The sequence below is a fragment of the Penicillium argentinense genome (genome assembly GCF_028826775.1).
Source record: "Penicillium argentinense strain IBT 30761 chromosome Unknown utg000011l_segment0_segment0, whole genome shotgun sequence".
Classification (NCBI taxonomy): domain Eukaryota; kingdom Fungi; phylum Ascomycota; class Eurotiomycetes; order Eurotiales; family Aspergillaceae; genus Penicillium; species Penicillium argentinense.
Window position 1 is genome coordinate 2,626,752 of NW_026622670.1, and position 25,749 is coordinate 2,652,500.

A 25,749-nucleotide genomic window follows, 5' to 3' on the forward strand; every position below is an offset into this window, starting at 1 on the left:
TGACGCAATTCAATTAATAAGTTAACTTCAAGTTGCTTCAGAGGCTATTGTAAGATATTGTTAACCGCGGCAGAGTCTAGGCCTTGCAAGTCATGCCTCAAGGATAAGTAGTTCATCAAGCTGACGAGCCAACGTACTGCCTCTCATTTGTAATCAGTAAACCGGCAATCGTCGCGCTGGTAAAAGTGCTGAGTGCGCCTGTAATCATAGCACTAACAGCCACCCGCGAAACATCGGCACTACGTCCGGGAGAGATCTGCGCCAGTACACCAATCTGGTTACCCAGTGAGCCGATATTGGCGAAGCCACACAGAGCGTAGGTGGCAATGAGACGCGAACGGTCCGACAGATCGGCATACGCTGCTGTGTTCTGGAGCTCGTTGTATGCCACGAATTCATTCTATAAGGGTCAACATGTTAGTCCGATTCGATCAGTCAGTCAGCTCAAGATCAGCAAGGGCAAACGTACAGAAATCAGCTTCAGGCCAATTAGTTGACCGACTTTGAGTAAGTCCCCATCGCGGGAAACACCCAGCAAGAAGGCAATAGGATAGCAAATGTAGCCGAGAATCATGTGGAGGGTCAATGGGGGGTCGTTGATGTTCAAGTAATGACCCCACCATGTAAGAAGGCCGTCGCACAGACCGATGAGCGAAATGATGCAAAGCAGAGTGGCTGCAATCATGGTACCGATCTTAAGACCGAGCCAGGCGCCAGTGGCGAAAGCATGGAGGGCATTTGCGGATTTGTGCTCTTCATTATCAGGAATCACGACCCGCCCAGCGGTCAAGCTCTCTTCTTCCTCAGGCCAGCGGAGCTTGGAGGTTGCCAACGAGGCCGGGATACTCATCACACATGACGAGACCAAGGCCTGCGCATTCACGCCCATTCGAATGTAAGCAATGAGAACACTACCGGCAATCGTTGCAAAACCAGAGCACATGACCTGATGCAGTTCCGCCATGGTGAGATGAGCGACAAATGGCCGGATCAGCATTGCCGATTCCCCCTGTCCGATGAATGGAGATGCAGCCGCGACGACAGCTTCCGCGCCAGACACGCGCATGCTCCAAAAGAAGAAGGCCGCAAACTTTCCGATAAACCATTGCAGGACGCCGCTGTAGTACAGAAGCTGGACGATCGAGACGAAAAAGATGATTGCAGGAACCACGCTGACCAAAAACCAATTGCCCGGCGCAAGGGCGGCCCATCGGGATTTGTCGGTGTACGGATCCACATATTGGGACATTTTGACGAATTCCTCCTGGGTCAAAAAGATGGTACCCTTGTTCGCGAAGCCCAGCAGTTCACGAGCAAGCGTGGAAACGAAGTCGAAGATATCGTAGCCGGCGCCCGAGCGGAGCACGAATAGGGCGATGATGAACTGAGTCAACATGCCCACGATGACAGTATGCCACACGATCTTTTTGCGGTTGCGCGAGGTGGCCCACAGCGCGAACAGGAAGACCGCCAAGCCGAACAGGCTCACAGCACGGTTTGCACGACTGTTGTCAGCAGTCTCGGGAGAGGCGAATGCGCCAATGAGAATGACGCCAATGCAAAGCAGGGCGGCCGCTGGGGTTCTCAACTTCTCCGGAATGATGCTCACGAACGGACGAGCGGTCTTGCCCCAGATGAAGTACAGTGGCTTTGTGATGATGGAGATGGGGATGTAGAAGAAGATGATCCGGAGCGTAATTGCGAGCCACAGCAAGAACGGAATCAACCATCCCAGGTCATACCGATGCAGGATAAGGCCAGCGATCCACCATCTAGGCCGAATAGCATGAGTCTCGAATTCACAAACATTCATGGGACACCACAATCAGAGCGCCTTTGAAGTGGAGTGGTAAACTCACCCGGTGAACAGAAGCCAAATGACGAGATGCACACCATGTCGCCAATGCTTCGCCATCCGCCGTTGCCATGGGCGTTTGGATGGCTCCGTCTCGCCGATCTCCTCATCTCTCGTGCTCTGGCTGTGGCTCTTGCTGGCATGGTCGAGCGGCGTGGGTTCGGGGACGATTCCTTTCTCGAAGCCGGTGTTCTTGGAATAGACCACTTCGTCCTCCCGGCCTTGCTCCGCAAAAGAGGTGTGGTGATGGTGCGTATGGTGATGCTGGTGCTCGGTCTGCAGCGCGGGATCTATACGGGGAGATCCCTTGGACTCGACGTCCCGGGCTGGGTTGTCGGTCATGGCGCGTACGACAGCGGGCTCGAGATCGGGTTGGAATTGATGTCGGCAATCAGTCTGTCAGTTGAAGTCTTCAGTGTTGCCGTTACCACGTGAGCATCCCTTTGTGCCACCAAGAAAATCAACGAGCACGCTGTAGATGATGCAGAACTCCTCCCGGGGAAAGCATCTGAGTTGAATCAGCTAGGGGAGCAGGCGGCACGGGTTATAGCGGACTCGGCTATCAGAGCGAGGAAGCAAAGTCCATTGTGGCTGGCTTGGAGCTGAGCATTCCGCACAAGAATAGTTTATCGCCAGGGATATTCTGTGCGGGGAAAAGAGCAGAAACGCGAGATAAAGAACGGGGCCCAGCTCGAACGGGGTTTAGTCGGCGGACGAAATCAGGAACGCCCAATGAATGGACAAGCGCGCATCCAGGGGCTGCCCGTAACAACCCAGGGAAACCCATTCGATGTAACCACAGCGCCCGCCTCGAGCAAATGATTGTGCCGGAGCAGCGCTATCTCGGAGGCCTAACACAATTCAGGCGACGTTCTTGCCACCAGCGCCACGGTGGTTGGCTGAACAGCGCATCGCATCTCCGCACTGGCGAACGGCAAGTGGGGGGCACCTTTTTTCTGGTCGTGTGCTTTGTTTTGGGATTTCTAGAACTGCCCTGCTGTCGGTAAGCCCGTTGGCGTGGGGATCTGACAGCAGGATCCATCGGCTACCGCCTTGGACGGATATTCTGGCCAGTACACTGGTGGAGGTGGAAGATAGAGATGTATACTACCCCAGGTACGTGTACATGTATACCACCGCGATGTCGTCGGAACCCACATAGGGCATATAGCTTGATTTTCATGGTTGGGTGGAATCTCGGTGGCGCTCCACTGGGCCTGGATCCACCAGGCCTAGCACTGCGTGAAATCGAGCTTAAAGTTCAGCGAATTAAATTTTGCATGGCAGTTCGACCCGACCGCAATCGCCCTCCCAGTCCTTAATTATCAAATGCTCTAATCGACGGCGGTCTCCGTCGGGACAGGGTCTTGGCAGAGCAAGTGCTTACTTTGGTCGTTAATCGCCGTGTCGCATCCAGGCTGTCTCACGATTTCACGGCCTTTGAAAGCACGGCTTTGGCACTAGGCCACTCGGCGCACGAACCGTGTGTGGCTAGCCGCGGCAGAGTTATCGTGGTTGCGGTGGATCGTCGAGGCCGATTGTTGGTGGATGGGCAGAACCACGATTGCTCTGATATCTCTGCGCGTACCACACCTGGCGGCCAGGCACATTCACGTGCATCGTAGACAAGATGGATGATGATAACCGACACCGTAGAATCCAATTAACTTATGTTATTGGCATCTGTCTCGTATTGCGCCCGTTTCACACCCAACACCATGAGATTGGATGCGTTGGAGAGCGCCGGAAGCGGTAGGGCCTGGAGAGCGGGGCCGCTTGCAACCGGGCGATCTTGGGAGAACACATGTTGACATCTTGACATCCTCCCCTCTCGACAGCAACTAGGAAACAGGATGGGTGAAAATAATACCAACTGGGAACTGGAAGAGGGTATCCCGCAGTTTGAGGATCCCTTCATCCAGCAGTATTTGAAGGGCCGGGACGCCCTGGTCGCGGAGGAGCAGAAGAGGCGCCATGGTAAATTTGGATGGACCGTATCGCCCAGCAACCACCTTCTAAAAACTGAACAGATGCAAATTTCCGCAAGACCCTCTCTCCCATCGCGGCCCGCGCCTGCAAAATCATCTCTCAGATTCGCGCCCGGGAGCAGCATGAGGTATGGACCACAGGCCTGGACGATGCTGCCGCCCATCAATCCGACGAAATCTTCTACCCGGGGGTCATGTTTCATCATGCCAAGGGCCGCATGGAAAAGACCAAATTGTGGCAAATCTTGGAGAAGATGCCCAAGGGCTCCCTCTTGCATGCTCACATGGATGCCATGTTCGATATCGACTTCTTAATCGACCAGGCCTTTTCAACCCCCAACATCCATTTTGCCGCAGAAAAGCCCCTACTGACAGCGAAAGACTGCGAAGAGACCCCTATATTCTTCCAGTTTTCTTCCCAGTCCTTGGGGGCGTCAGATGGTATCCCCAGTATCTGGTCAGAGTCATATCAACCCTCGTCGTTGATTCCCATCCAAACGGCCGCCTCCTCTTTTCCCCGGGGTGGAGAGGCGGGGTTCCGGGAAATGATCCGCAGTCGCTGCATAATCATGCCAGAGCACTCCTACAATCACTATCATGGCGTGGATGCGATCTGGGCCATTTTCACCAAGACCTTCCCTGTGATCAACTCCATTCTCAACTATGAACCGATCTTCCGAACATGCTTCCGTCGCATGCTGGGACAGCTCGCAGCCGATGGAATTCGCTACATCGAATTTCGCATCGCATTTGTCTTCCAATATCGAAAGGAAGGTAGCGACACCCCTGAAGAAGACTATTATGAGTTCTGCCGGGTGGTCGAGGAAGAGGTGGAGCGCTTCAAGTCCACGGATGAGGGCAAGAACTTCTACGAGGCTCGAATTATTTGGACCACTATCCGACGATTCTCCAACGCGCAGATCATCCACAGCATGAAGCAGTGCATTGAGACCAAACTCAACTTCCCCGACTTGATTTGCGGGTTCGACTTGGTCGGCCAAGAGGATCTGGGGAGGCCACTGGTGGACATGATTCCGTTGCTATTTTGGTTTCGAAAACAATGTGCCGAAGAGGAGGTCGACATTCCGTTCTTTTTCCACGCGGGCGAATGTCTGGGCGATGGGGATGTGACCGACCATAATCTATTTGATGCCATCCTGCTGGGAACTCGTCGCATCGGCCACGGGTTTTCCCTCTACAAGCATCCGCTGCTGATCGATCTGGTCAAGGAAAAGAAAATACTGGTAGAATGTTGCCCCATATCGAACGAGATCCTGCGACTAGCCAGTTCGATCAAGACTCATCCTCTACCCGCGTTGCTTTCGCGCGGCGTTCCCGTCTCTCTGTGTAACGATGACCCCGCCATTCTGGGTCATGGGAGGAACGGGTTGACACATGATTTCTGGCAGGCACTGCAGGGATTGCAAAATGTTGATTTGGCTGGCCTTGCGATGATGGTCCAAAACTCGATTCGGTGGAGCTGCTACGAGGACCTGTCGACCGCCGAATGGAAGGCTGATGTGGGGGAGGGCATCGTGGGGGAAGGTTTGAAAGCGACGCGGCTGCGGGAATGGTGTTCGGATTTCGAAAAGTTCTGCGAATGGGTGGTCTTGGAATATGCGGAGTTTGACGAGGCCGATTAAATATATCTTGAGCACTATTGAGGATAATACCAGTAATATGAATCAGATCCTACTCAATGCTCGCCGCCACGCAGAGTCCACGTTCAAATCAGATGAATAATCCATTGTTTGCCCAAAAATTGAGGCACTGCCAAGCATTTCAGAGCGTGGAGAGTTGGGCAGCCGCCTGACCTCGCGCCTTCCACGCTTATCGCCCTTTATCAGGTGCCGCGCCCCATTTCACAATCAGGTGTGCCCACTTGGACTGCTCCGCACGTCATTGCCCTCCTCACCTCTATCCTCCTGTTCGTGCGTTCTGCTTCCAGCTTTCTCTCGCTTCGGCCATGTTCCTGTTTCCATGACTGTCATTTGTGCATGACTGAGCCATCGGCTCTTTCAAGATGGCCTCGTACCTGCCGCTGTTTGTCCTGAAGCGACTAGTCAACTACGGACTCTCCAAGCTCGGGCTTTTCGAGAATGATGTGTTGGACGCCGTCGACACTATTAGGGGACAGGGGAGCACGCTCGAACTGCGAGATGTCGGCCTGAAGCCAGAGGTGAGCTTTCTACCACTACGAGCAACAGCAGCCCCTGTGGAGCGGGGCACTGAGCCCGAGCTGGTATCAACGAAACCTATACTAACTGGAGGTGCTTACATTAGATACTTGCGGGCTATCTTCGGCTTCCTGCAACCTGCGAGATTTTGAGTGCCCGCATCCACCACCTTCGAGCCATCCTCCCTGACGACCTGAGGAACACCGGCATCGCCGTTGAGGTGAACGGTATCGATATTCGCCTACGCCTGCTATCGGACGATACATCTCAGGCCAAGCTTGGGAGCACAAAGCACCGATCATCGTCTCTCCCAGCGGGGTATGGCGCACAGGAAGAGCAAACCCTACCGACTCCAGCCAACCTCGCCGAATCGTTCTTGGAATCCGAGTCCAAAGAAGAGAAAGAGGAACTGGAAGCAGCGATCTCTTCACAATCACAAGTTCTTCACCAAAGATCCTCCTTTGGAGATAGCGAGGAGGAAGAGGAATTTGGCCTTGGGAATGAAGAAACATCTCTGCCGAGCTTTCTCACACGTTTACTGAAGGGATTATTCGACCGATTACGGATCACTATCAAAAATGTGGCCGTGAGAGTGGATATGGAGTTAAAGCAGGACGGGCCTGCAAAAAGACACCCGGAGGAGAAGCCAGATGTTGTCTCGGGTTTGTTAACCGTGGGAATCATCGATCTCCATGGAAGCTCGTCGGCAACCGCTGCTGGTCCGAATCAACCTAGCATGATTCGGGAGGGAAAAAGACTACTGTCATTTGCCGATATCAATCTCGGCCTGGTGTCGGATCCAGTGGTCTTCTCAAATTACTCGCGATTCACAGCCCCCACCTCTCCCACTACAACGATGCAATCCAAAGCAAGCCAGGCGTCAAGTAGAGCACCTTCGTCGCCCTCCTTAGATGCCACAGGCTCGGATCCCGGACTTGCCATGACACGTTCAACAATCTTTGAACCAACCCTCGGGCTTAGCAGGGGAAGCGGTGTAAGCCACGTAATGGAAGCATCAAGTCTCTCTCACGAAGGCCATTTCTCAGATGCAGACTCAGACCCTGGAAATCGAGTAGATCACAGTCTTGATGATTCTCAGATTTTCAGTGCTGGTCCGTTCCAGGATAATCCGGAATATCTGGACTCCGTGATCGATTCTGGACTTGATGATCTTGATGGCGAAGCTTCTTCGAGGGAGTATCCCGAAAGACAGCACTTGGCAAACAGTGTTGATAGTGCTTGTCACCAGGATTCCTCCTTCCGCGGCTCAGAAGATTTGGCAGCTCTCGACAAGTATACGGGCACGGCATCGACACCGCAAATCAACTCACCCGAAAGTCATGGCTACGACTCGACAAATGTTAGTCGATTCGGTATTGAATCCAATGAACTTTTGCAGACCTCCCATCATAGCGACAAGCAGGACGACTCGACATCCCAACCCCATATGTCACGGCATAGTTCTCAGAACCCGACGTCTCGTTCGGAGTCTGGTAGTACAGCTTCTGGGGGTGCAACTCCTAGCGTTGAGCTCACAGAGTCCAAATTCTTTTCTCATGAAGAGGCACAAAGCCTGTACATGAGTGCGATGAGCCAAGGCGGCGGTAACAGCTTTATGCCTAGCATGCCTGGGGCATGGGATTCATTCGGCTCAGATCAACGGTCGGAAGCTGACGATAGCGATGTTCCTGGTAGAGCTAATATTTCTGTGGAAAACACCATGCAAGACCAAGAGGTGGATGATGCAGGTGCTGCTTCTACGCCAAAACTGACAATCCCGTCAGAATCCTATTTTGGGCAGCAAAAGACTTGGCAAGACAAACGATCACGATCTCAGTCGGGGAGTACGGCAAATCTATCAACTTTCTCATCTCCTACTCTGAACAAGAGTCATGAGGTGAGGAAACCTCTCTTCAATGTTGACAAGGTCTTGATATGGATCCCCGATGCTTCTATCTCAAACCCGGGAAAATCTGGCTCTACGCAGCCACAAATGCCCATGGAGAGGACAGAGAGTGATCTGAAAGAATTTGCCTCTGGCTTGCGTGACCCAAAAATGGGTGAAAGCCTTCCGGCTTCCATAATCCCCGCCAAGCCACCCGAAGGTTCAAGCGAACCACGCGCTTCTTCTGAGCCAGATCGCCCTGGCCAGCACCGTCCTGCGGATCCTGACGACCGAGCATTGGAAATACAAGTGGAAGTTTTTTCGGCCACTTTAAACTTTGATATATCAACCGGATGGCTTGTCATAAAAGCACTGCAGCGAGTCTCGACCATGGTCACTGGGGCTTCTACCGAAGATCAGCCTAAAAAGCAAACCTCCATGCCGACTCTGGATCTTCACGTTCGGGACTTTTCTATCAAGTTCATCGAACATGTGGCCGGGCACCCTTATCCTCCAGATCAAGCCGGTACCTCGTTACCGCCCCCTTACACATCAATGGAAGATGTTCTTCTTCAGGCTACAGCATCCGGATTAATGGTCCGCTTGTCAGCAAATGACACGAGAACAAGTCTGAAACTTGCTGTGACCAAGTTTACTTTCGGTTTTGCTTCCAATGATGTAGTGTCTTTCAACGAATCCTTAAAAATGCGCGAGTCAACCCGGGATCTCGCAAATTCTTCACAGACGGACATTTCCCTCTCGTTCGCGAAGTCCGCGGACACTACAAGAGTTAACATATTCACCCTTCCTCTTCATCTCAATCTGAACATTCAGCAATTAGAAGAGGTTCTTGGGTGGATGGGTGGTCTGAGTACAATACTTGAGCTCGGGAGCTCGATATCTTCAACACCAACAATGAAGGGCGTCCACGACCCTCTGAAGAAGCGCCCAAAGGGTGTACGTTTTGCGACATCTGATCCGCCACCAAACAAAGACCAGTCTCTCTCCACGCCGTTGAAGATCGACGTTAGACTGGGTGGAATTGTGCTAGATGTCGTCGGAGATACTCATTCTCTGCAACTGAGTACGACGGCGGTGAAGCTTGTGAGCAGATTTGAGGGCATCGGTATCCAAATCGATAAAGCGAGATTGAGGGGACCAATGCCGCTTGATTACACCGATGATGCGCCTGCAGAAATCAATTTTGACAACATCAGAGTGGAATTCCTGTTTGCGCCGAAGGAGAATGATCTCGACCGCCTTGTAACTCTGATTACCCCGTCTAAAGACAAGTACGACGATGACGACGACATCATGCTTGATACTCTCCTGCGGCAGCGGAGGCAGGGCTCCGTCCTTCGCTTGGCTGTGATGAACATGAAGACAACGGTCTCAAACGTTAGCGGCCTAGCTCCGCTTTCATCCCTTGGCCAGGAAATTGGGCGTCTGTCTAATGTTACCAAATACTTGCCAGAAGACGACCGCCCAGGGATTCTGGCTCTTGTCCTGGTTCGCGAGTTCGAAGCTCACGTTCAAGTCGGAGGGGATGTCGGTGATTTGACTGCGCGTCTTAAAAATGCCGAAGCTGCATGGATCAGTATGCCTTCACTCATGGCTGCACAAGTTGGAAAACTCACAATCCTTCGAAACCATGACGAGGAACTGGTTGGTGAAGCCGTGGTGCCCAGCAGTTATCACTCTTCGATCCAGTCGTGCCCACCTGTTCTCATGGCCCGGTTCATTCCGGATGAAATGGACCCAACTTTTAAAGTCAAGCTCCATCACCTACGAGTTGAATATACAATTCCCTCACTCATGGCCTTTCTCGGGCTAGGTCAGCACACGACAGGTGAAGGTCTTGCAGGTGAGATGGCAAGCTCGATAGCCAACCTCACAGATCAATCAGCACGAACAACAGGAACTTCGAGTCTTCACTCGCCACGGCCTGATAGTTCCCGTTCTTCAAAGCCGACTAAGCTCAGAGTGGTATTCAAGGATTCTGTCATTGGGCTCAATCCACGCAGCCCGCCGTCTAAAGGCCTTGTGGTGCTCACGAATGCCAAACTCAACGGAGCAATTCACGGTGACGACTCGTCGGATGCTACCCTGGATATTGGAAAGGCATCCATTATGATTATTGATGACGTGGCGAACGTGGGAAAAATGGATAATCTTCATCGTCGAAGCCCAGCTGTGATCCAGAGCAACCAAGCTCAAGAATACATCGATCAAGGATACGTCCCAGTGTCCACCATATCCGCCGCCATGGTAGTTGTCAAGGTTGTGAATCTTGTCGAAGACGAAGCCAAGTCTTTGGACGTCGAGCTAAGAGATGATCTCTTGATTCTGGAAACCTGTGCGGACTCAACGCAGACCCTCATCAACATCCTCAATGGATTGCAACCTCCAACGCCACCAAGTGTGGCTACCAAGTACCGGACAGAAGTCATGCCAATCAACGACATGCTTGCCTCGTTCTCGGGTGATGCCTTCACTACTGAGAACGCCTTGCCTGTCGATGCAAGTGTCGAATCAGCACCTCATCTCGAGGGAATACCTGAAGAAGATCAACTCAGTGACGAACTCGAGTATGTTAGCGAATTCTACCCAGGGAAGCAGGCAGTCCTCGGAAGCGAAGATATGGAGCTACTTGGAAGGTCGGACGGCAATGAGCTTCTGGATAGTTTCCACTCTCAGTATCAGGTTTCTTCGAGCATCACAGAGCTTGATTTCCAGGATGATCATTTTGCAAAGAAATCTGCTGTTGGTGGAACGGCCCATCGCTGGGACTCTACTCACAACACCTACGGTCTTTCAAACGACACAAAGCTTCAAAGAAGTCCCCTGCGCGTTCGTGTGCGGGATATGCACATCATCTGGAACCTTTTCGACGGTTTTGACTGGCAGCGGACAAGAGACACGATTTCCAAGGCCGTTAAGGACGTTGAGACCAAGGCAACTGAAAGACGTGCACGAGCGTCCCGAGTGTCGCCCGCCAATGAGGACGATGAAGAGTCTGTGATCGGAGATTTCCTCTTTAATTCAATTTACATCGGCATCCCGGCAAATAAGGACCCGCGAGAGCTTCACCGTGAGATCAATCGTGAGATCAACGACCTTGCCAGTGAAACCGGGAGTTACGCTACAACCACTACCGCAACGGCTACGACTAGTCGCCAAAGCAAGTCCATCTCTGGAAGAGAGAAGAAAAGTCTACGCCTGTATCGAAGCAAGCATCATAAGATGACTTTCGAGTTGCGCGGTGTCTGTGCCGATTTGGTGGTATTCCCACCAGACTCGGAAGAAACGCAAAGTTCCTTGGATGTACGGGTCAAAGACCTGGAAATCTACGATCACGTTCCTACGTCGACATGGAAGAAATTTGCGACGTATATGCACGAGGCGGGTGAACGAGAGAGCGGTACCAGCATGATCCACCTCGAAATTCTCACTGTGAAGCCAGTGCCCGAGCTCGCTGCGACCGAGATCGTCCTCAAGGTAAGCCACATAATCCCCAGTTATCTTTCTCAAAGATTCTAACGTGTTCATAGGCAACTGTTCTTCCCATTCGTCTTCATGTGGACCAGGATGCGTTGGACTTCATGAGCCGCTTCTTTGAGTTCCGAGACGAAACCATCGAGGCCGCCACCACACCGGGAGATGTCCCTTTCCTGCAGCGTGTTGAGGTTAATGCCGTGCAAGTGAAGCTGGACTTCAAGCCAAAGCGAGTCGACTACGCTGGTCTTCGGTCTGGCCGTACGACAGAGTTCATGAATTTCTTCGTGCTCGATAACGCCAACATGGTTTTGCGGCATGTCATCATCTACGGTGTGTCTGGATTCGATCGACTCGGCAATACTCTGAATGATATCTGGATGCCAGATGTCAAACGGAACCAGCTTCCCGGAGTTCTGGCCGGACTCGCCCCCATTCGATCCCTGGTCAACGTCGGTGGTGGTGTCAAGGATTTGGTGGTCATTCCCATGCGCGAATATCAGAAGGATGGCCGGATCGTGCGCAGCATCCAGAAGGGAGCTCTGTCATTCGCCAAGACCACCTCCAATGAACTCGTCAAGTTGGGGGCCAAATTGGCCATCGGCACGCAAACGGTCCTGCAGGGCGCCGAGGATCTTCTCACGAGTCCCAATGCCGCCTCTGTCGCGCCGGAGGATGACCGCGATGAGGATGACGAGACGAAGAAGATTTCTCTGTATGCCGATCAGCCGATCGGTGTGGTGCAGGGCCTGCGCGGTGCATTCAGTGGTCTAGAACGAGACCTTCTTCTGGCACGAGACGCCATCGTTGCCGTGCCAGGGGAGGTCGTTGAAAGTGGCAGTGCCACGGCCGCCGCCAAAGCTGTCTGGAAGCGTGCTCCCACGGTAATCCTGCGCCCCGCAATTGGTGTATCCAAGGCCGTGGGACAGACTCTCCTGGGCGCTGGCAATACGCTGGACCCGAGTAACCGGCGCAAAATCGACGATGTAAGTACTCATCAAGGACGACCACGCCGGGAACGCTACTAATTTCACCAGAAATACAAACGTCACTGAAGATCTCAAGACCTGGATCTACGCGCAGCCGCTACGACGATCGATCTAAATTGATGTCTTTGTTCTTTTTTTATGCTGGTTTCCCATGTTCTTTTCTGTTCTGTTCTGACAATCGTTTTGCACTTCTTTCATGCGCCCGTAGATACCTCTGAATCTTTGCTGCGATGATACCAACCCTTCCCCAGGACCTTACGGAAAGGACGACGCATGTAAATTTTTGCTACTTTTTCCATGCATGAATCTGGGAGTTAAAAGAATTTTTTTCCTTTTTTTTTTTTTTTTTTAATTCAATGTCCTTTCATACTTATGTGGCGTCCGGCGAACCCTCGCAAATCCATAATCATCCAAGCCAAGTACGCTCAGGTAGATTGAATGCAGTGTACATCATCTGTACAACCACATGAAAGTGCCCTGCAGGAGTTTACCGTCCCAGCAACCTGAGGAACCCAGGGGTCCCATCGTCGCCATCGGGCTGAGCTGCGACGATTGGCGAGTCCCGTGTGAAACCACACACCCTCCCATTCAAAACCTGCCTGTTGCCCGATCGTCGATCGCGTCGATCGGCCCCAGAAATAGCCCCTAAATCTGCCTTGCAATTTTGTCCCCTTGGATGTATCATGAATCATGCATTCAGGAACACGAGATTCTCCGGGCGGAACCATGGGAGACATCGCGCACAATGCCTGGAAACAGAAGGAGCGAATAAAGTCTACTCCCAGATGGTGGTCGTGTTCGCATGGTCCAGGCAATACCGTTGTAACGGGTGTTACGGGGGGTGATGACGAATCACGTGTGTTCAAATTCTGGTTTTCGACTGCTTGATTTTGCGATATGCTGCCTGAGGCCATGAATTAGTGATCTGCGCAGGTAGACCCAAATAGCTAATGGTGTCTGCGCGAAGTAAAAGTCTCGGAGAATAATAAACTACTTTGTGTGATGTCCCTGATCATCTCGATTCGTATGTACATTCATTATAGGCTCACATACATTATGTGATGTGTCTACAGCGTGCGTGTAGACTACCTCTATATATCCTCACATCGCTTGAGCCAACTTCGGACCAATCGAACACTACACCACCTAGGTAATGTTGTGATTTTTACACGAAGAATTTGTTATTGTTGAGAAGCCCATCGAATGGAACCAACAGCACCAAGGGGTTTCTATCGCTGAGATTCACAGACCATGATGCTACATTCAATGACTCGAAATAGTTGTGTATCGAGTAACTAACTATGCATCGCAGTAGTTTATTGAAGAGAACTGACTAAGCAGTGGTAATTTTCATCGTTTGATCGCGTTTCCACGTAATTTCAGCCCATGTGAGTTGACCAGTTCCTTTCCCCTTCACCACCGGCACTTCCATGCGAGCGAACGCAGTGGGTCCAGGGCCCGCCGCTCTCTTACGATCGCAGTTACGATCTCACTCTGGGTTCCCCAGTCCTACGCGTCGCGACGAGATCCAATTTGGCTCGCCACCATGTCTTTCCCTCTAGACGGCTCTCAGCCAACCAAGCCGTGGTGGAAAATGGATGCCCAAGTCATTGCCTTCGCTCAGCCCTGACGAAGGCACCCCCGTTCCGCGCACCGACTGGTCGCCGCATCTGGCCCAGTGGATCGGGTTCATGTCAAGGTGCCTCCAGAGCGGATGATTGGCCGGGGGTGGGACGGGAGGGAGTGCGACTAGCAGGGCACTAAGAGGGGCAGTCCGATCAGGAGGATCAGAAGAAGGCCCATCTGCAAGTCATTCTGCGATGCATCCAGTCACTCGGGCCCCAAGCCTACACTCAGGGCGCGGAGGGTGTGGTGGTTAACCTTTGGGCACAACACACATGGTCAGACCGACATTTCGCCCTTTTTCCCCTGCCCAAGGCTATGTCGCCGCAATGGGGGAGTGTGACGTCGACCACTTCCTACATAATCCCATTCTCTGCCCGTAACGAACCGCCGAACCGCCGGTTCGTCCGCCCGCGACCCAGTTGTCCCTGGCTCCAGCTGGGTTCCAGACCGCGTCGTCACTTCCCTGTGGGGATGTGGATATTTAGAGTGAAAAAAAAAGAGAAAACAGGTCACTCCGTTCGGCTCCGACCCATACTGCCCAGTGTCTAGACTTGGCCTTATAATTCCTTATATCTGCCGTGGCAGGCAATTGTTGCGTCTCGTACCTTGCATCCTTGCATTGTGTGTTTTGAGTTGGGTAAGCCGATACCTTTCCTTCCTCACGGTTACTCGTCCCTTGCAGTTCTTCGCTCTGACGAATCAGATGTATAGAGAGTGGGCATTTTGGATCGATCTCCCGGATCTTCGTGAACATTTGATATGTCAACGCGCTAAAACAATCGGGACAACGAACCCCCTCACCAACCCCGGCGCTAAAGAACCCAATTGTTAAGGGAAAAGTGAGAGAGAAAAAGGAAGAAGCCAGATGTTCGAAGATCTAGCAGACGGCGGCGCCGACTCAATTGGGGTCTGGCGCGATGGTGGGCTGCCGGACAGCTCACCTTGTTCCAAGTGCCTCGAGCTTCACCAGGCTTATGCACCATGCATTCCTTCCAAGCCCCCTTCGGCAGATGCGGTGTCACTTCCCCCTCGGTCGACAAAGTCTGGGATTGCTGGGGCGTTATCGCTCCATGATTATCGCAAATATCTCTCGCAGTCCGCAGAGTGCGTTGTCGATCCCGTTGATCGTTCAGAGAAAACGCTTAAACGGAAGACCGCGACGTCCAACTTGAACCGTCCACCGGCACTCACGTCGCTATCGTCGTCTGCAGTATCGGTCTCATCGGCGGCGTCGAGTCCTCCTCCTTTGTCGCCCTCGTATTCGCACAGTATAATATCCCAGCGAAGCGAGCAAGAGCCCGAGGTTTCAGAGGTTGCTACTAGTATGTCACCATTTAATTTTAATTGTTATGCAAGAAGCAAAGCACTGACCTGCTCGCAGCTGCCCATCAAACCCAGGGCCCACGAGTTCATCTTGTCTCGGAAAACTGTAGCCGTCCGAGACCAAACAGGAAGCGATTGGTGAGTCGACTGAAACACAGATAAACAAGATTTCCTCCCCCTGACACTTCTTTTCTAGAACACCTTCCGCGAGAAGCTTCAACTCGCTCAGGATCGGACTCAGGCTCAACATTCGCCTCCGTCTCATCCTCAGACGTCCGACTCAATGCTGGCCAGCACGCAGGCCGTCGCCACCATCTCCCATGGCGGGGCATCGTTCGAGATCCTCAATCCGCGCAAGTCGCTGGATGTCGCGCGGATTGTCTCATTTATCGAGGATGTGGATAGCTGCTCGCTCCTCTCGGTGGACAATGGCCGGGACTCTCGCATTTCGACCAACACCTTTTCTTTAGACAAGGGATTAGACCGAGCGTCGCTCTCCCAGTTCACGGATGCTTCTTTGCCATCCCACTACTCTTCACACTCTCTTTACACTTCTGTAACAACCGGATATACCACGCCCAAGAGGCAAACCGCGGATATCCCCTCGTCGTCACCTGGAGTGCACGATCGAGTTCGTTCGCTCTCCGATTACTCTCTTCGTGAACATAATTATTGGAATCAAAACCAGCAACACAATGCCCAAAAGCACGGCGAGGAAATCTATCACGACCTCGTCGGCACACCTCTACGGCAACGGATGGGTTCCATCTGTGAGCGCCTCGACCACCAAGACCAAAACCAACCTCATGACCAACCCAGCTCTCCACGGCCCCCTTCATCCTCCCAACCCACCTATTGTTCTGAGAGCGAGATTGGCGAGCCTGGGTCTCCAGTCTACGCTAATGGTGAATGGGCCCAAGTCGATGAGCGTGACCGTGGGATCTTTTACGAACTGTATTCTCCCTACGACACTCCATACGACACACCCACACCTTCTGACCTGCCATCACCCACTGACCTCCCGGCGCCATATGACACCTACTACGCCAACACCATGAACAACAACCAACATTTTGATCCCTACGACCCAATTTTCGACCCCCATGTTCAATCCGTGCTGGCCGCGGCCAATGCAGAAACCATGGGCCTCCGCGGGCATCCTGCTCGTGCGCTGGACGACTTGCAGCGGAGGTTCCATAGCTCCCTATCTCTTGGCGGCGAGGACCGCAAGAATGAGGAGCGGAAGTCCTTTTCTCAGCGCAAGAAGTTGAGAAAGTTCTTCAGTTGGCGGCCTGGGAACTGATGGGGCCGATACAAACGTACTCAGGAGCTGGACTGCTTTGATGAAGGTGGATACGACTGATGATGGATGGTGTACTTCTTTTGGATTTTTTCTTTTGTTCCTTCCCCTTCTAACTTGTCTTTTTTATACCTTGATCCTTTTATACCTTTCTTCTTTTATTGGGTCCGAGACCTTTCAATATCACTGGTTCTGATACCCGAACACTGAGTTGAATAGTCAGCAGCAACTTCCTGCATCACAATTCATAGCCTCGTAAACCATTGCGACCAAGCAAATATTCGACTGATACAATCCATGAATGTATGATGCCTGATTCACACCCTTCGAGTCTCGAGGCATTGCATGTCCCAACATTGAACGATGCTTGAATGTATATGCGCAAGATGCAAAGTATAACGGTGTTGTCTATAAAACGGGTATCGTTGTAAAGTATGTACATGAATGATATAGAAAGTCCTGGGCCAAATTGACTCAAGGTCGTTCCACGACCGAGGCCAGGGCTGCGCTCACCATACTCTTCCTCCGAAGACCCAACTCGCTGCGCTTGGAGGCATCTCGGCCGCCAAAACCATGGTGGCTTTTCTCTATCCTGTGCGACTGCATCGTGCCTGAGCTGCTTCTCCTCCGCCCGCGAGATTCTGCAGCTGAAGAGTCCGATGGTCCGAACCGGCTGCGATGTAGTGTAGTTGCTCGTCGACGTGGCGAAGCTCGGGGTGGCAAGGAGCTCGGGTGGCAGTCGTCTTCGAGGACAGTCTCAGGGAATTGAGAGTCGTCAGAGTAGACATTGCGGCGAATGGCGTCAATATCGCCTTCGTTGCATTGCAACTGGGAGATTTGTTGTCGTTGCTGCCGGACATTCCCATGGTCAGGGAGGCCTTGCGGATTAGGGTCCGGTAATCCATCCAAGGCTGGAAATTCAGGCGGAGCAGATGTTGGACTCGGGTTCGAACAAAGTGAGGGTGACGATTCAAAGTGTCCATCTTCATCATGATCCGTATCTGGTGGCGTCAGGACGTATCCTGGGTACCGGGTAGGCGTCTTTGCCCCTTCATACGCCAAGCGCCCCTGGTCCGGAATACGCTCCCCATTTGGCCCTTGAATAGTATGTTCATGCAGTTTCTGCGTCAATGTCGAGATTGACAGGCGGTTTTGTTCGTAAGAGAAAGGGACCGAGGTCGGAGGCTGTTGCGAGCGGAAATAGGAGGATCGGGGGCGCGAAAGCGTGCGGAGTCGACGGGGCGAAGGGCATCGCGACGACAACGGCGAGATCAACGGACTGTTGCAGTCGACCATCAGCCGGTCCTCGGCATCAACAGCCAAGCGCTCTGGCCGCGACGAGGGCGACGAAAAGGAGAAGTCCTCGAACATGATGTGGCAAACGGACGGGTCGCTGCTGCGTGAAGCCTGAAGGAGTCGGGAGACGTGCAAATTGCGGCCAGCCTGCGCTCAAAACCACAGCGGAAAGGAGGACAGTAGGGGGATGGTCGAGAGCAGGCGCATATAAACCGCGCCGGAGGAGCGACTTTTTACCGCTGGTCGAAGATTTTTCGTGGTCCACGCCCCGGAGGAGGCGAACCACATCACGTGGTCGTATTCCATGGTTGAGGCGGATCGCCCTAGATATACTCCTCAGAGTGTTCGAATTCTTCATTCTCGAGGAAAATCCGGTGGGGGCATTACAGGGGGTCGTTTTGGTCCATTCCACGGCTGTCTCGGCGCTGTGCAGACAGAAAAGATGACGATCCCGATCATTGAGTACGAGGTGGATGTACTCCGCACATTCATGCGTATCATACCAGAATAAACTCTTCGGGAGATATTTCGGAAGAATTTTGGACGCTCTGCACAATATTCCAAATTGAACCAACGGCGGTTATCTGCGTGCAGCAAACGGTTATATATGCACTCCCGACTCGTCCTGATGGCTTTTGAAACTAAGTACCTTGGCTATATCGCAAGATGATCTCCAATCTTCTCTCAAGAGCAAGCCTCCCATCCAGTCAGTCCAGTGGATTATCGCTGGGATACGTTCTGTTCATTTTTCAAACACATCCAGATAATTTAGCTCTACACAGCATGTCAACGACTCGTTTTCTGCAAATCAATCCATACATGGACGACATGGTCCAGCTATCAACTGCTGGCCTTGCCACAAATTGAGTCAAACATGTCCATAGTGTGTTTTCTTCAAAATGCACGTCATGCGTCATTTTTGCGAAGCTCCTGTAGAGGCTTTTTATTCTCGTTATCCGAAGCATCCCAGTGTAAGAGATATGCACCACTCCCTTTCATTCCATCCGAGCTATGTGCGGCACCGGCAACATCTTGGGCACCCCGTGGCGCGAAGCGGGGACTCGTAGAAGCGTAAGATGGCGCTCTCCGCTTTCATCGAGTGGAACAAAGGAAAGCTTGGCGATCAAGTACATCGCCTCAATCGCGGCCCGAGTCAGCGGCCCGAAATCACGCATCAAGCCCATCTTCACTGCGGACGGGGATGTGTGGACAAACGAAGTCAATGGGTGAGCCGAAGCTAGCTGCTCCATGGACAGCGACGCCACCGTAATCGCATGCCTGCCACAGTTGCGAAGAGAGAAATTCTTCTTCAGAGAGAGGTCATCCATGATCAAGGGCGTCTTGTCACCCGCAGACAGCACAGACACCACCCTCGATAGGATTTTTCCAAGACTGGGTTTGGCTGCGACTGAATTTCCATCGGCGTTTCAGCAATAGTCAGCTGTGGTAGTACATTCAGCAGAAATCGTATGCGGGAGTAAAAGTGTAGGCTGAACTTCTTGTCCAGTCCCTCATCGGTTTTTATTGTATCATTAGCGGATGATCAAAAGATCGGTGGAGACTGTGGATACCGTCTCGGCCCTTGGTGGTCATAATACCAGCTGTCATGAAGAGCAGGTTGACCTTGGTTTCTTTCTGCTGAATTTTCTTGCATGCTTGATTAACGCTTCTGAGACGCGAGGCATCACATTCAATGAGGCTGATCTGTCCGTCTGGGTTGATCTAGCGCAGTTCCTCGATGATCTTGGATGCCTGAGTCTCGTTCCGTCCAACCAAATAGACCCGCGAGGAAAGCGTGTTGTGGACAAACGCACGGGCAGTTGCTTCGCCGATTCCGCTTGTTCCACCAACTTCAGCCATCCATGTCAGCACATCGTCACCTGTGGAAAAGCCGGACGCCTCGGAAGAAGGGTGGAAGAGTACCAAAAGCCGCAACCAGGTTCAGCAAAAAGTCCTTCAGACTGGCATTATGCTTCTTGGCTTCCTCCAGTGACACCATTTTGCGGATGGTTGCTGCCTCGAGGTGTACTGCCAGGTAGCTATTCCAAAGAAGCCAGGCTGACTCCGACGATACATACCCTTCACATGATCACATGACCCAGATTCAACTAAGGGAGTTCTCAAAACTGTAGCCACACCTCCTACCATAGTCTTGCTAATCTGAAAGCTGCATTCCGCCTGCTTTCAGGTTTCTTGCTCGGTCGCTGATCTGGCTATTTACCTGGTCATCTACTCAGTCATCTACGTAATCAGCTGTCTGGTTAGCTATCTAGTACACTGGTACTCCAACGCAAATAAATGTGCTTAGGGCTAGAGCTCCATGTTGGTTCTGAAGTAAAAGGCCCACGAGAAACATTTCCAACTTCCCCCCAATCGAACAGATTCAGTTTAGAAGACTACAAAGAATCAGCTTTATTTTGAGACATACATTGAAACACCGTGACAACCCAGTTAAGCCGAACAGCGATGCCCGCAAGGCAACCCCAAGTAGGATTCGGCAGTCTACTTTTATAATACTGGACCACCGAGCTTGATCCTTGCCGGGAACCACTCGTAGCTGCCATTTCTCGGCGAAATGTACACCGAAGAAATTCCTGTGAAATTGAGGTCATTTTGAACTGGGCTGCTGTGGACAAACTTTGTCTCGGAAACTGATGTTGAATAGCCGATGGTCATCAGCGCATGAGTCCTTCTGTGTGACTGAAGTTGTGCCACTACTTGGCATACTTTTTTTTTGAAGCCTCTTTAAAACTCTTTCTTGCCATGCATTGACACTTCAGCTATCTAATATAGTCAATCTGTCCCCTCCCGAGACACCACCTTTTTATCGACTACTAGTGCCAGGTTGGCTCTATTCAATCGTTGATTGTCACTGTATTTAGACGGCAAATACACCATGACTCGTTTTGCACCGCTCTTGTCATTCTTTTACCTACTATCCCTCATCTCCTTAGTTCTGGCTGCGCCCGTTGATAAGCGAGCTCTCATGCTGGCGTACAGAGACCTCATTGATCTCAGCACAAGGCAATCAAAAATGGCCGGCAAATATACACTGCCACCTCTTCCATATCCTTATGATGTGAGTCTTATACAGGTCTCGTGCGTTGTTTGTTCTGCGGATTGATCTTCCAAAAATACCTGAATACCTCATCTAACAGGAAAAGGCTCTTGAACCCGTCATCTCCAAGGAAATAATGCAGATCCACCACGACAAGCACCATCAGGCCTATGTGAACAATTTGAATGCTGCACTTGAAAGCCAATCAACTGCCCTGGTGAACAGCGACCTCCGCAAACTAGTTACCTTGCAACAGAAGATCAAGTTCAATGGCGGTGGTCACATCAACCACTCTCTATTTTGGAAGATCCTGGCGCCCTATGGCTCGAAGCAGACCAATATTGACTCAGCCGCTCCAATCCTCAAAAAAGCGATCGAGTCACAGTGGGGCAGCTTCCAAAACTTCAAGGACGAATTCATCTCTGTTTTGACGGACCTCCAGGGAAGTGGTTGGGGATGGCTAGCAAGCAAGCCTATTGAGGGTAGACTGGAGGTCATCAGCACAAAGGATCAGGACCCCGTTACAGATGCGGTCCCAATATTTGGTGTGGACATGTGGGAACATGCATACTATCTTCAGGTTCGTATACCAAAATATTAATGGGCGTGATGCTGACACCGATAGTACAAAAATGACAAAGCTTCGTATGCCTCGAACATCTGGAAGGTGATCAACTGGCAAGAGGCTGAGTACCGCTTCAGGAATGGCGTGGAGGGCATGAAGTTCTAGTGATTCTTCGACTCTGCTGTGTTTCTCAGCGGGCACATTCCCCAATGCCTAGGATGTTTATAATAGTCGGAGTTACCATGAGACTTGGGTCTTTATTGAATTCAGATTGTGAAAGGCAGAAACCTGGTCCAGGTTTTGAAGACATAGCCAAATAAAATCCTCCTCATTCGGATACCAATCAACCTGACTGATAGAGTCTCGGGTTTACATTAGCTTGTGGATCACAGAAAAGGGATCAGGATGAGTTTTGAGGAAAGATGGGATCCACCTTGGATGGGTTGACTAGGCAAAATCGGCTGCCAATTGATAAGCAAAAAGTGATCTTCACATAACTAGTTAGTTCACTAGTTAAGGCCGTGAGTTAGTAATCGGAAAATGACTCAATCAAGGCGTAGACCAATAGAGCATGAATCAGTCAAATAGGCAGATTGTAATATTCTCGGAGCTCCAACATGACAAGACCAGTTGCCTACATAGCAAACTTGGAGGGAAAAAGATCAGAGGGGGAACCCGGGTCGCCCAAAACTGCTGAAGTAATTGTGTTATGGCCTATACTAAATCAAGGGGCACTTGTATCTCAGGTATTCCAGACCCGGATATTTTTTTACTGGCGGGCCTAGCCTTGGGTAAGGCGGATTGTGGGTACGGTGCAAATTTTGGTGGCTTATAAAGTCGCCAGGATCTCCACCTATGACAGCCTCGGCTTTGATTTTTATTTCCACAGGAGAAAAGGCTTCGGTCTGGGAACAGCCTTGCAATGGAGTCCTACTTACAGTATCGTAGGATCGGGCAGGCTGTTCGCCAGCAACTGGCTGAAATCGAGTCGAAATGTAGCTGCGGCGGCTATACTGTCGGGTCTCGGCATGGCGCTAGGTTGGTCGTTGCGCGCCACCCCTTTGATTTCCCTCGACTTATCAGAAATTCACAGCTGTCCTCTAAGCAATAAGACCCCATCTGATGTTGAAAAAGGGGGCTTCACGCAAACAGTGGCCGAGGATGACTCACTGATCATGGTGGGCTGGGACGGCCCAAATGATCCTTTAAATCCTGCCAATGCGAGCGTCGGACGGAAACTCTTCATGACCTTTCTAGTTTCTTTGATTGCAATCTCTGTGACAGCAGCTTCTGCAATTGACGCTAGTGGTGTGCTCCAGTACAGTGAGTACTTTAATGTATCCGAAGTGGCTGGCTCTCTGGCGACCGGTAAGTGACTCCGTCCACTAGTAATTCATCCTGTATTATGAAGAAACTCATCGTGTCTCACAGGACTTTTCCTGGTTGGCTTTGGCGCTGGTTCTCTTCTTTCGGGTCCATTCTCCGAGACCTTTGGCAGAAATGTAGTGTACCTGATCACTATGCTTCTGTTCTTGATTTTCATCATGGCCTCCGCGCTTGCTCCAACCCTCCACAGCCACCTTATTTTCCGCTTTTTTGCTGGATTCTTTGGCTCAACCCCGCTCAGCTGCGCTGGAGGAACGGTGGCCGACCTCTGGGACCCAGCACAGAAAGCATATGCTTTCCCAGCCTACGCAATTCCAGCATTTGCAGGACCAATGATCGGTCAAATTATTGGCAGCTACATCCCAACAACTCTCGGATGGCGCTGGCTAGAATGGATCATGCTCATCATGGGAGGGGCTATCCTAATGGTTGTTATTCTGCTCCAGCCCGAGACATACGGAAATCTTCTTCTGCACTGGAAAGCGAAGATTCTGCGACAGGAAACCGGCAATCAGAGATACCGAGCGCCAATGGAGATGAAGCGTGAGAGCCTAGGACGCAGACTTTTGATTTCTATCTACCGGCCATTCCTCTTGTTTTACTCTGAGTTGATTCTGATCTTGATGTCGCTGTATCTGACAGTGGTTTATATTGTCCTCTTCACCTTTCTTGAGGGTTATACATTCATTTTCACGGATACATACGGAGTGTCACAAGGGATTACCAGTGTTACCTGGGCAGGCATGCTGTGTGGTATCCTTCTAGTGAGTTGTATAGTCCCGGTCGTATACTCCTGGACGGCAAAGGAGTACCAAAAGACTTCTGTCATTGCGCCTGAGACACGGCTTTGGTACGCTATGCTTGGAGGCGCTCCAGCAGTACCAATTAGTCTCTTCTGGATGGGATGGACTTGTAATGTATGTTGGTACCTCTCGAATTTGGTCGCATTTTGCTAACCCGTTTTCTGCAGCCAATCATTTCGATATGGTCCCCTCTCATTGCTTCGGCCCTTTTTGGATATGGCATCACTACCATTTTCATCGTCGCGTATATGTACATCATAGACTCTTATGGGGTGTACTCTGCATCCGCGTTAGGCTTTCTTGTGTTCACCAGATACGTTGTGGCAGGAGGCGTTACAGTGGCGGGTACCCCAATCTACCGCGCGATTGGCGTCCAGTACACATTGACGATTTTGGGTTCGACCAGCGGGCTGATGGCTTTCATCCCGTACCTGCTCTTTTTCTACGGGCCCCAGATCCGAAAATACAGCAAGTATGCTGTCAATACCGACAAGAAGAATGATCCCTGTTAAAGTACTCTTTCACCGAGGGCTTGTGTCAGTTGGTATCACCCTGGATAGACAAAAACAGGAAAAACATATCAGCCGGTGGCTTAGAACAAATGCATTCGTTTGGTTGCGTGAAGAATATTCCCAGGTTGGGACCAGTCGTAGTCCATATCAGTTGTAGACTGTTGGAGAAGACCAGCACGGGGCTACCCCAACCATTTCTTGGCAGATGATGTCGATGCGCACCGCGTTTTGGGCCTTTTTCCCGTCGTAGTCACCATCGGCTTTTTCGTCGGCTTTTTCTCCACAGTAACAAAAGACGCGCCTGGCAAGTGGTACTCAGAGGCTACATGCATTGCGCCTTATCAGCACCGGCGTCGTGCTATATCTCAGTTGACCCCCGCACTTCGGACTTTGGAGCGGTCCCCGTCCCCATCCCGTTTTAACCGCCTTCCCCGACTCGGATTCCTCCCACAACCACCTCAACATGACCGCGTTTTTGAAGAAGCCGCTCAAGCTCGCCTTGATCCAGCTCGCGTCAGGTCAGACATTCTTACTTCCTCTTCAACCACTCTACTGACCGTCATTCAGGCGCGGACAAGTCCGTTAATCTCTCCCACGCCCGGAGCAAGGTTCTCGAAGCTGCACATGCTGGCGCACGCTTGATAGTGCTCCCCGAGTGCTTCAATTCGCCCTACGGCACGCAATATTTTCCCAAATATGCCGAGACTCTCCATCCCTCCCCGCCAACCAAGGAGCAGTCCCCCTCGTTCCACGCGCTGTCGGCCATCGCCGCCGAGGCCAATGCCTACCTCGTCGGAGGAAGTATTCCTGAGTTGGAGCCAGATACCAAGAAGTTTTACAACACCTCGCTCGTATTCTCGCCCACGGGATCCTTAATCGGCACCCACCGCAAGACACACATGTTCGACATCGATATTCCGGGGAAGATCACCTTCAAGGAGAGTGAGGTACTGTCGCCAGGCAATCAATTGACCGTCATTGACCTTCCCGAATACGGAAAGATTGGCCTGGCCATCTGCTATGATATTCGATTCCCGGAGTCGGCCATGATCGCGGCTCGTAAGGGCGCCTTCCTGCTCGTCTACCCCGGCGCATTCAACACCACCACTGGTCCCCTCCACTGGTCCCTTCTTGGTCGGGCGCGTGCTGTGGATAATCAGACATACGTTGCGATGTGCAGCCCCTCGCGGGACCTGGATGCGACATACCACGCCTACGGTCACAGCTTGATCACTGATCCCAGCGCCAATATTCTGACCGAAGCGGAGGAGAAGGAGACCATCATCTACGCAAATCTGGACAACGATACCATTGTGAATACTCGTAAGGGAATTCCCATTTACACACAGCGACGATTTGATGTATACCCCGATGTCAGTGGAGAGAGCTCGAAATGAGCTCGAATGGCGTGAGCATAGATCTGATGAATGAGACTGTATTGGAAGGACCGTTCAATCAGCGGAATCTCTATCGATGATACTGTGTAAAGAA

General features: G+C 51.6%; 9 protein-coding genes across 9 annotated transcripts; 6 read left to right on the plus strand and 3 right to left on the minus strand.

Moving 5' to 3' along the window:
- Positions 1 to 115: 115 nt before the first annotated feature.
- N7532_011999 (NupC/NupG family nucleoside CNT transporter) lies at positions 116 to 2,197 on the minus strand (the record flags this gene model as incomplete). The annotated part of the gene is made up of 3 exons (XM_056624490.1): positions 116 to 400; positions 470 to 1,772; positions 1,860 to 2,197. 3 exons carry the CDS (start codon positions 2,195 to 2,197, stop codon positions 116 to 118), a joined length of 1,926 nt encoding a protein of 641 aa, XP_056469478.1.
- A 1,511-nt stretch (positions 2,198 to 3,708) lies between these two features.
- On the plus strand, positions 3,709 to 5,486 carry N7532_012000 (putative CECR1 family adenosine deaminase; the record flags this gene model as incomplete). Its single annotated transcript, XM_056624491.1, has 2 exons — positions 3,709 to 3,832; positions 3,886 to 5,486. The coding sequence occupies 2 exons, from the start codon at positions 3,709 to 3,711 to the stop codon at positions 5,484 to 5,486; spliced, it is 1,725 nt and encodes a 574-aa protein (XP_056469479.1).
- A 380-nt stretch (positions 5,487 to 5,866) lies between these two features.
- Positions 5,867 to 12,455, plus strand: atg2 (uncharacterized protein; the record flags this gene model as incomplete). Its single annotated transcript, XM_056624492.1, has 4 exons — positions 5,867 to 6,085; positions 6,127 to 11,403; positions 11,457 to 12,386; positions 12,438 to 12,455. The coding sequence occupies 4 exons, from the start codon at positions 5,867 to 5,869 to the stop codon at positions 12,453 to 12,455; spliced, it is 6,444 nt and encodes a 2,147-aa protein (XP_056469480.1).
- A 2,425-nt stretch (positions 12,456 to 14,880) lies between these two features.
- Positions 14,881 to 16,641, plus strand: N7532_012002 (oxidoreductase, short-chain dehydrogenase/reductase family; the record flags this gene model as incomplete). Its single annotated transcript, XM_056624493.1, has 3 exons — positions 14,881 to 15,337; positions 15,397 to 15,476; positions 15,535 to 16,641. The coding sequence occupies 3 exons, from the start codon at positions 14,881 to 14,883 to the stop codon at positions 16,639 to 16,641; spliced, it is 1,644 nt and encodes a 547-aa protein (XP_056469481.1).
- Positions 16,642 to 17,112: 471 nt separating this feature from the next.
- N7532_012003 (uncharacterized protein) lies at positions 17,113 to 18,009 on the minus strand (the record flags this gene model as incomplete). Its single annotated transcript, XM_056624494.1, has 1 exon — positions 17,113 to 18,009. The coding sequence occupies one exon, from the start codon at positions 18,007 to 18,009 to the stop codon at positions 17,113 to 17,115; it is 897 nt and encodes a 298-aa protein (XP_056469482.1).
- A 920-nt stretch (positions 18,010 to 18,929) lies between these two features.
- N7532_012004 (uncharacterized protein) lies at positions 18,930 to 19,933 on the minus strand (the record flags this gene model as incomplete). Its single annotated transcript, XM_056624495.1, has 4 exons — positions 18,930 to 19,342; positions 19,506 to 19,646; positions 19,749 to 19,814; positions 19,858 to 19,933. 4 exons carry the CDS (start codon positions 19,931 to 19,933, stop codon positions 18,930 to 18,932), a joined length of 696 nt encoding a protein of 231 aa, XP_056469483.1.
- A 1,035-nt stretch (positions 19,934 to 20,968) lies between these two features.
- On the plus strand, positions 20,969 to 21,722 carry N7532_012005 (superoxide dismutase; the record flags this gene model as incomplete). Its single annotated transcript, XM_056624496.1, has 3 exons — positions 20,969 to 21,013; positions 21,093 to 21,572; positions 21,618 to 21,722. The coding sequence occupies 3 exons, from the start codon at positions 20,969 to 20,971 to the stop codon at positions 21,720 to 21,722; spliced, it is 630 nt and encodes a 209-aa protein (XP_056469484.1).
- Positions 21,723 to 22,585: 863 nt separating this feature from the next.
- On the plus strand, positions 22,586 to 24,258 carry N7532_012006 (MFS transporter; the record flags this gene model as incomplete). The annotated part of the gene is made up of 3 exons (XM_056624497.1): positions 22,586 to 22,925; positions 22,989 to 23,860; positions 23,914 to 24,258. 3 exons carry the CDS (start codon positions 22,586 to 22,588, stop codon positions 24,256 to 24,258), a joined length of 1,557 nt encoding a protein of 518 aa, XP_056469485.1.
- Positions 24,259 to 24,721: 463 nt separating this feature from the next.
- Positions 24,722 to 25,655, plus strand: N7532_012007 (carbon-nitrogen hydrolase family protein; the record flags this gene model as incomplete). Its single annotated transcript, XM_056624498.1, has 2 exons — positions 24,722 to 24,776; positions 24,826 to 25,655. The coding sequence occupies 2 exons, from the start codon at positions 24,722 to 24,724 to the stop codon at positions 25,653 to 25,655; spliced, it is 885 nt and encodes a 294-aa protein (XP_056469486.1).
- Positions 25,656 to 25,749: the final 94 nt, after the last annotated feature.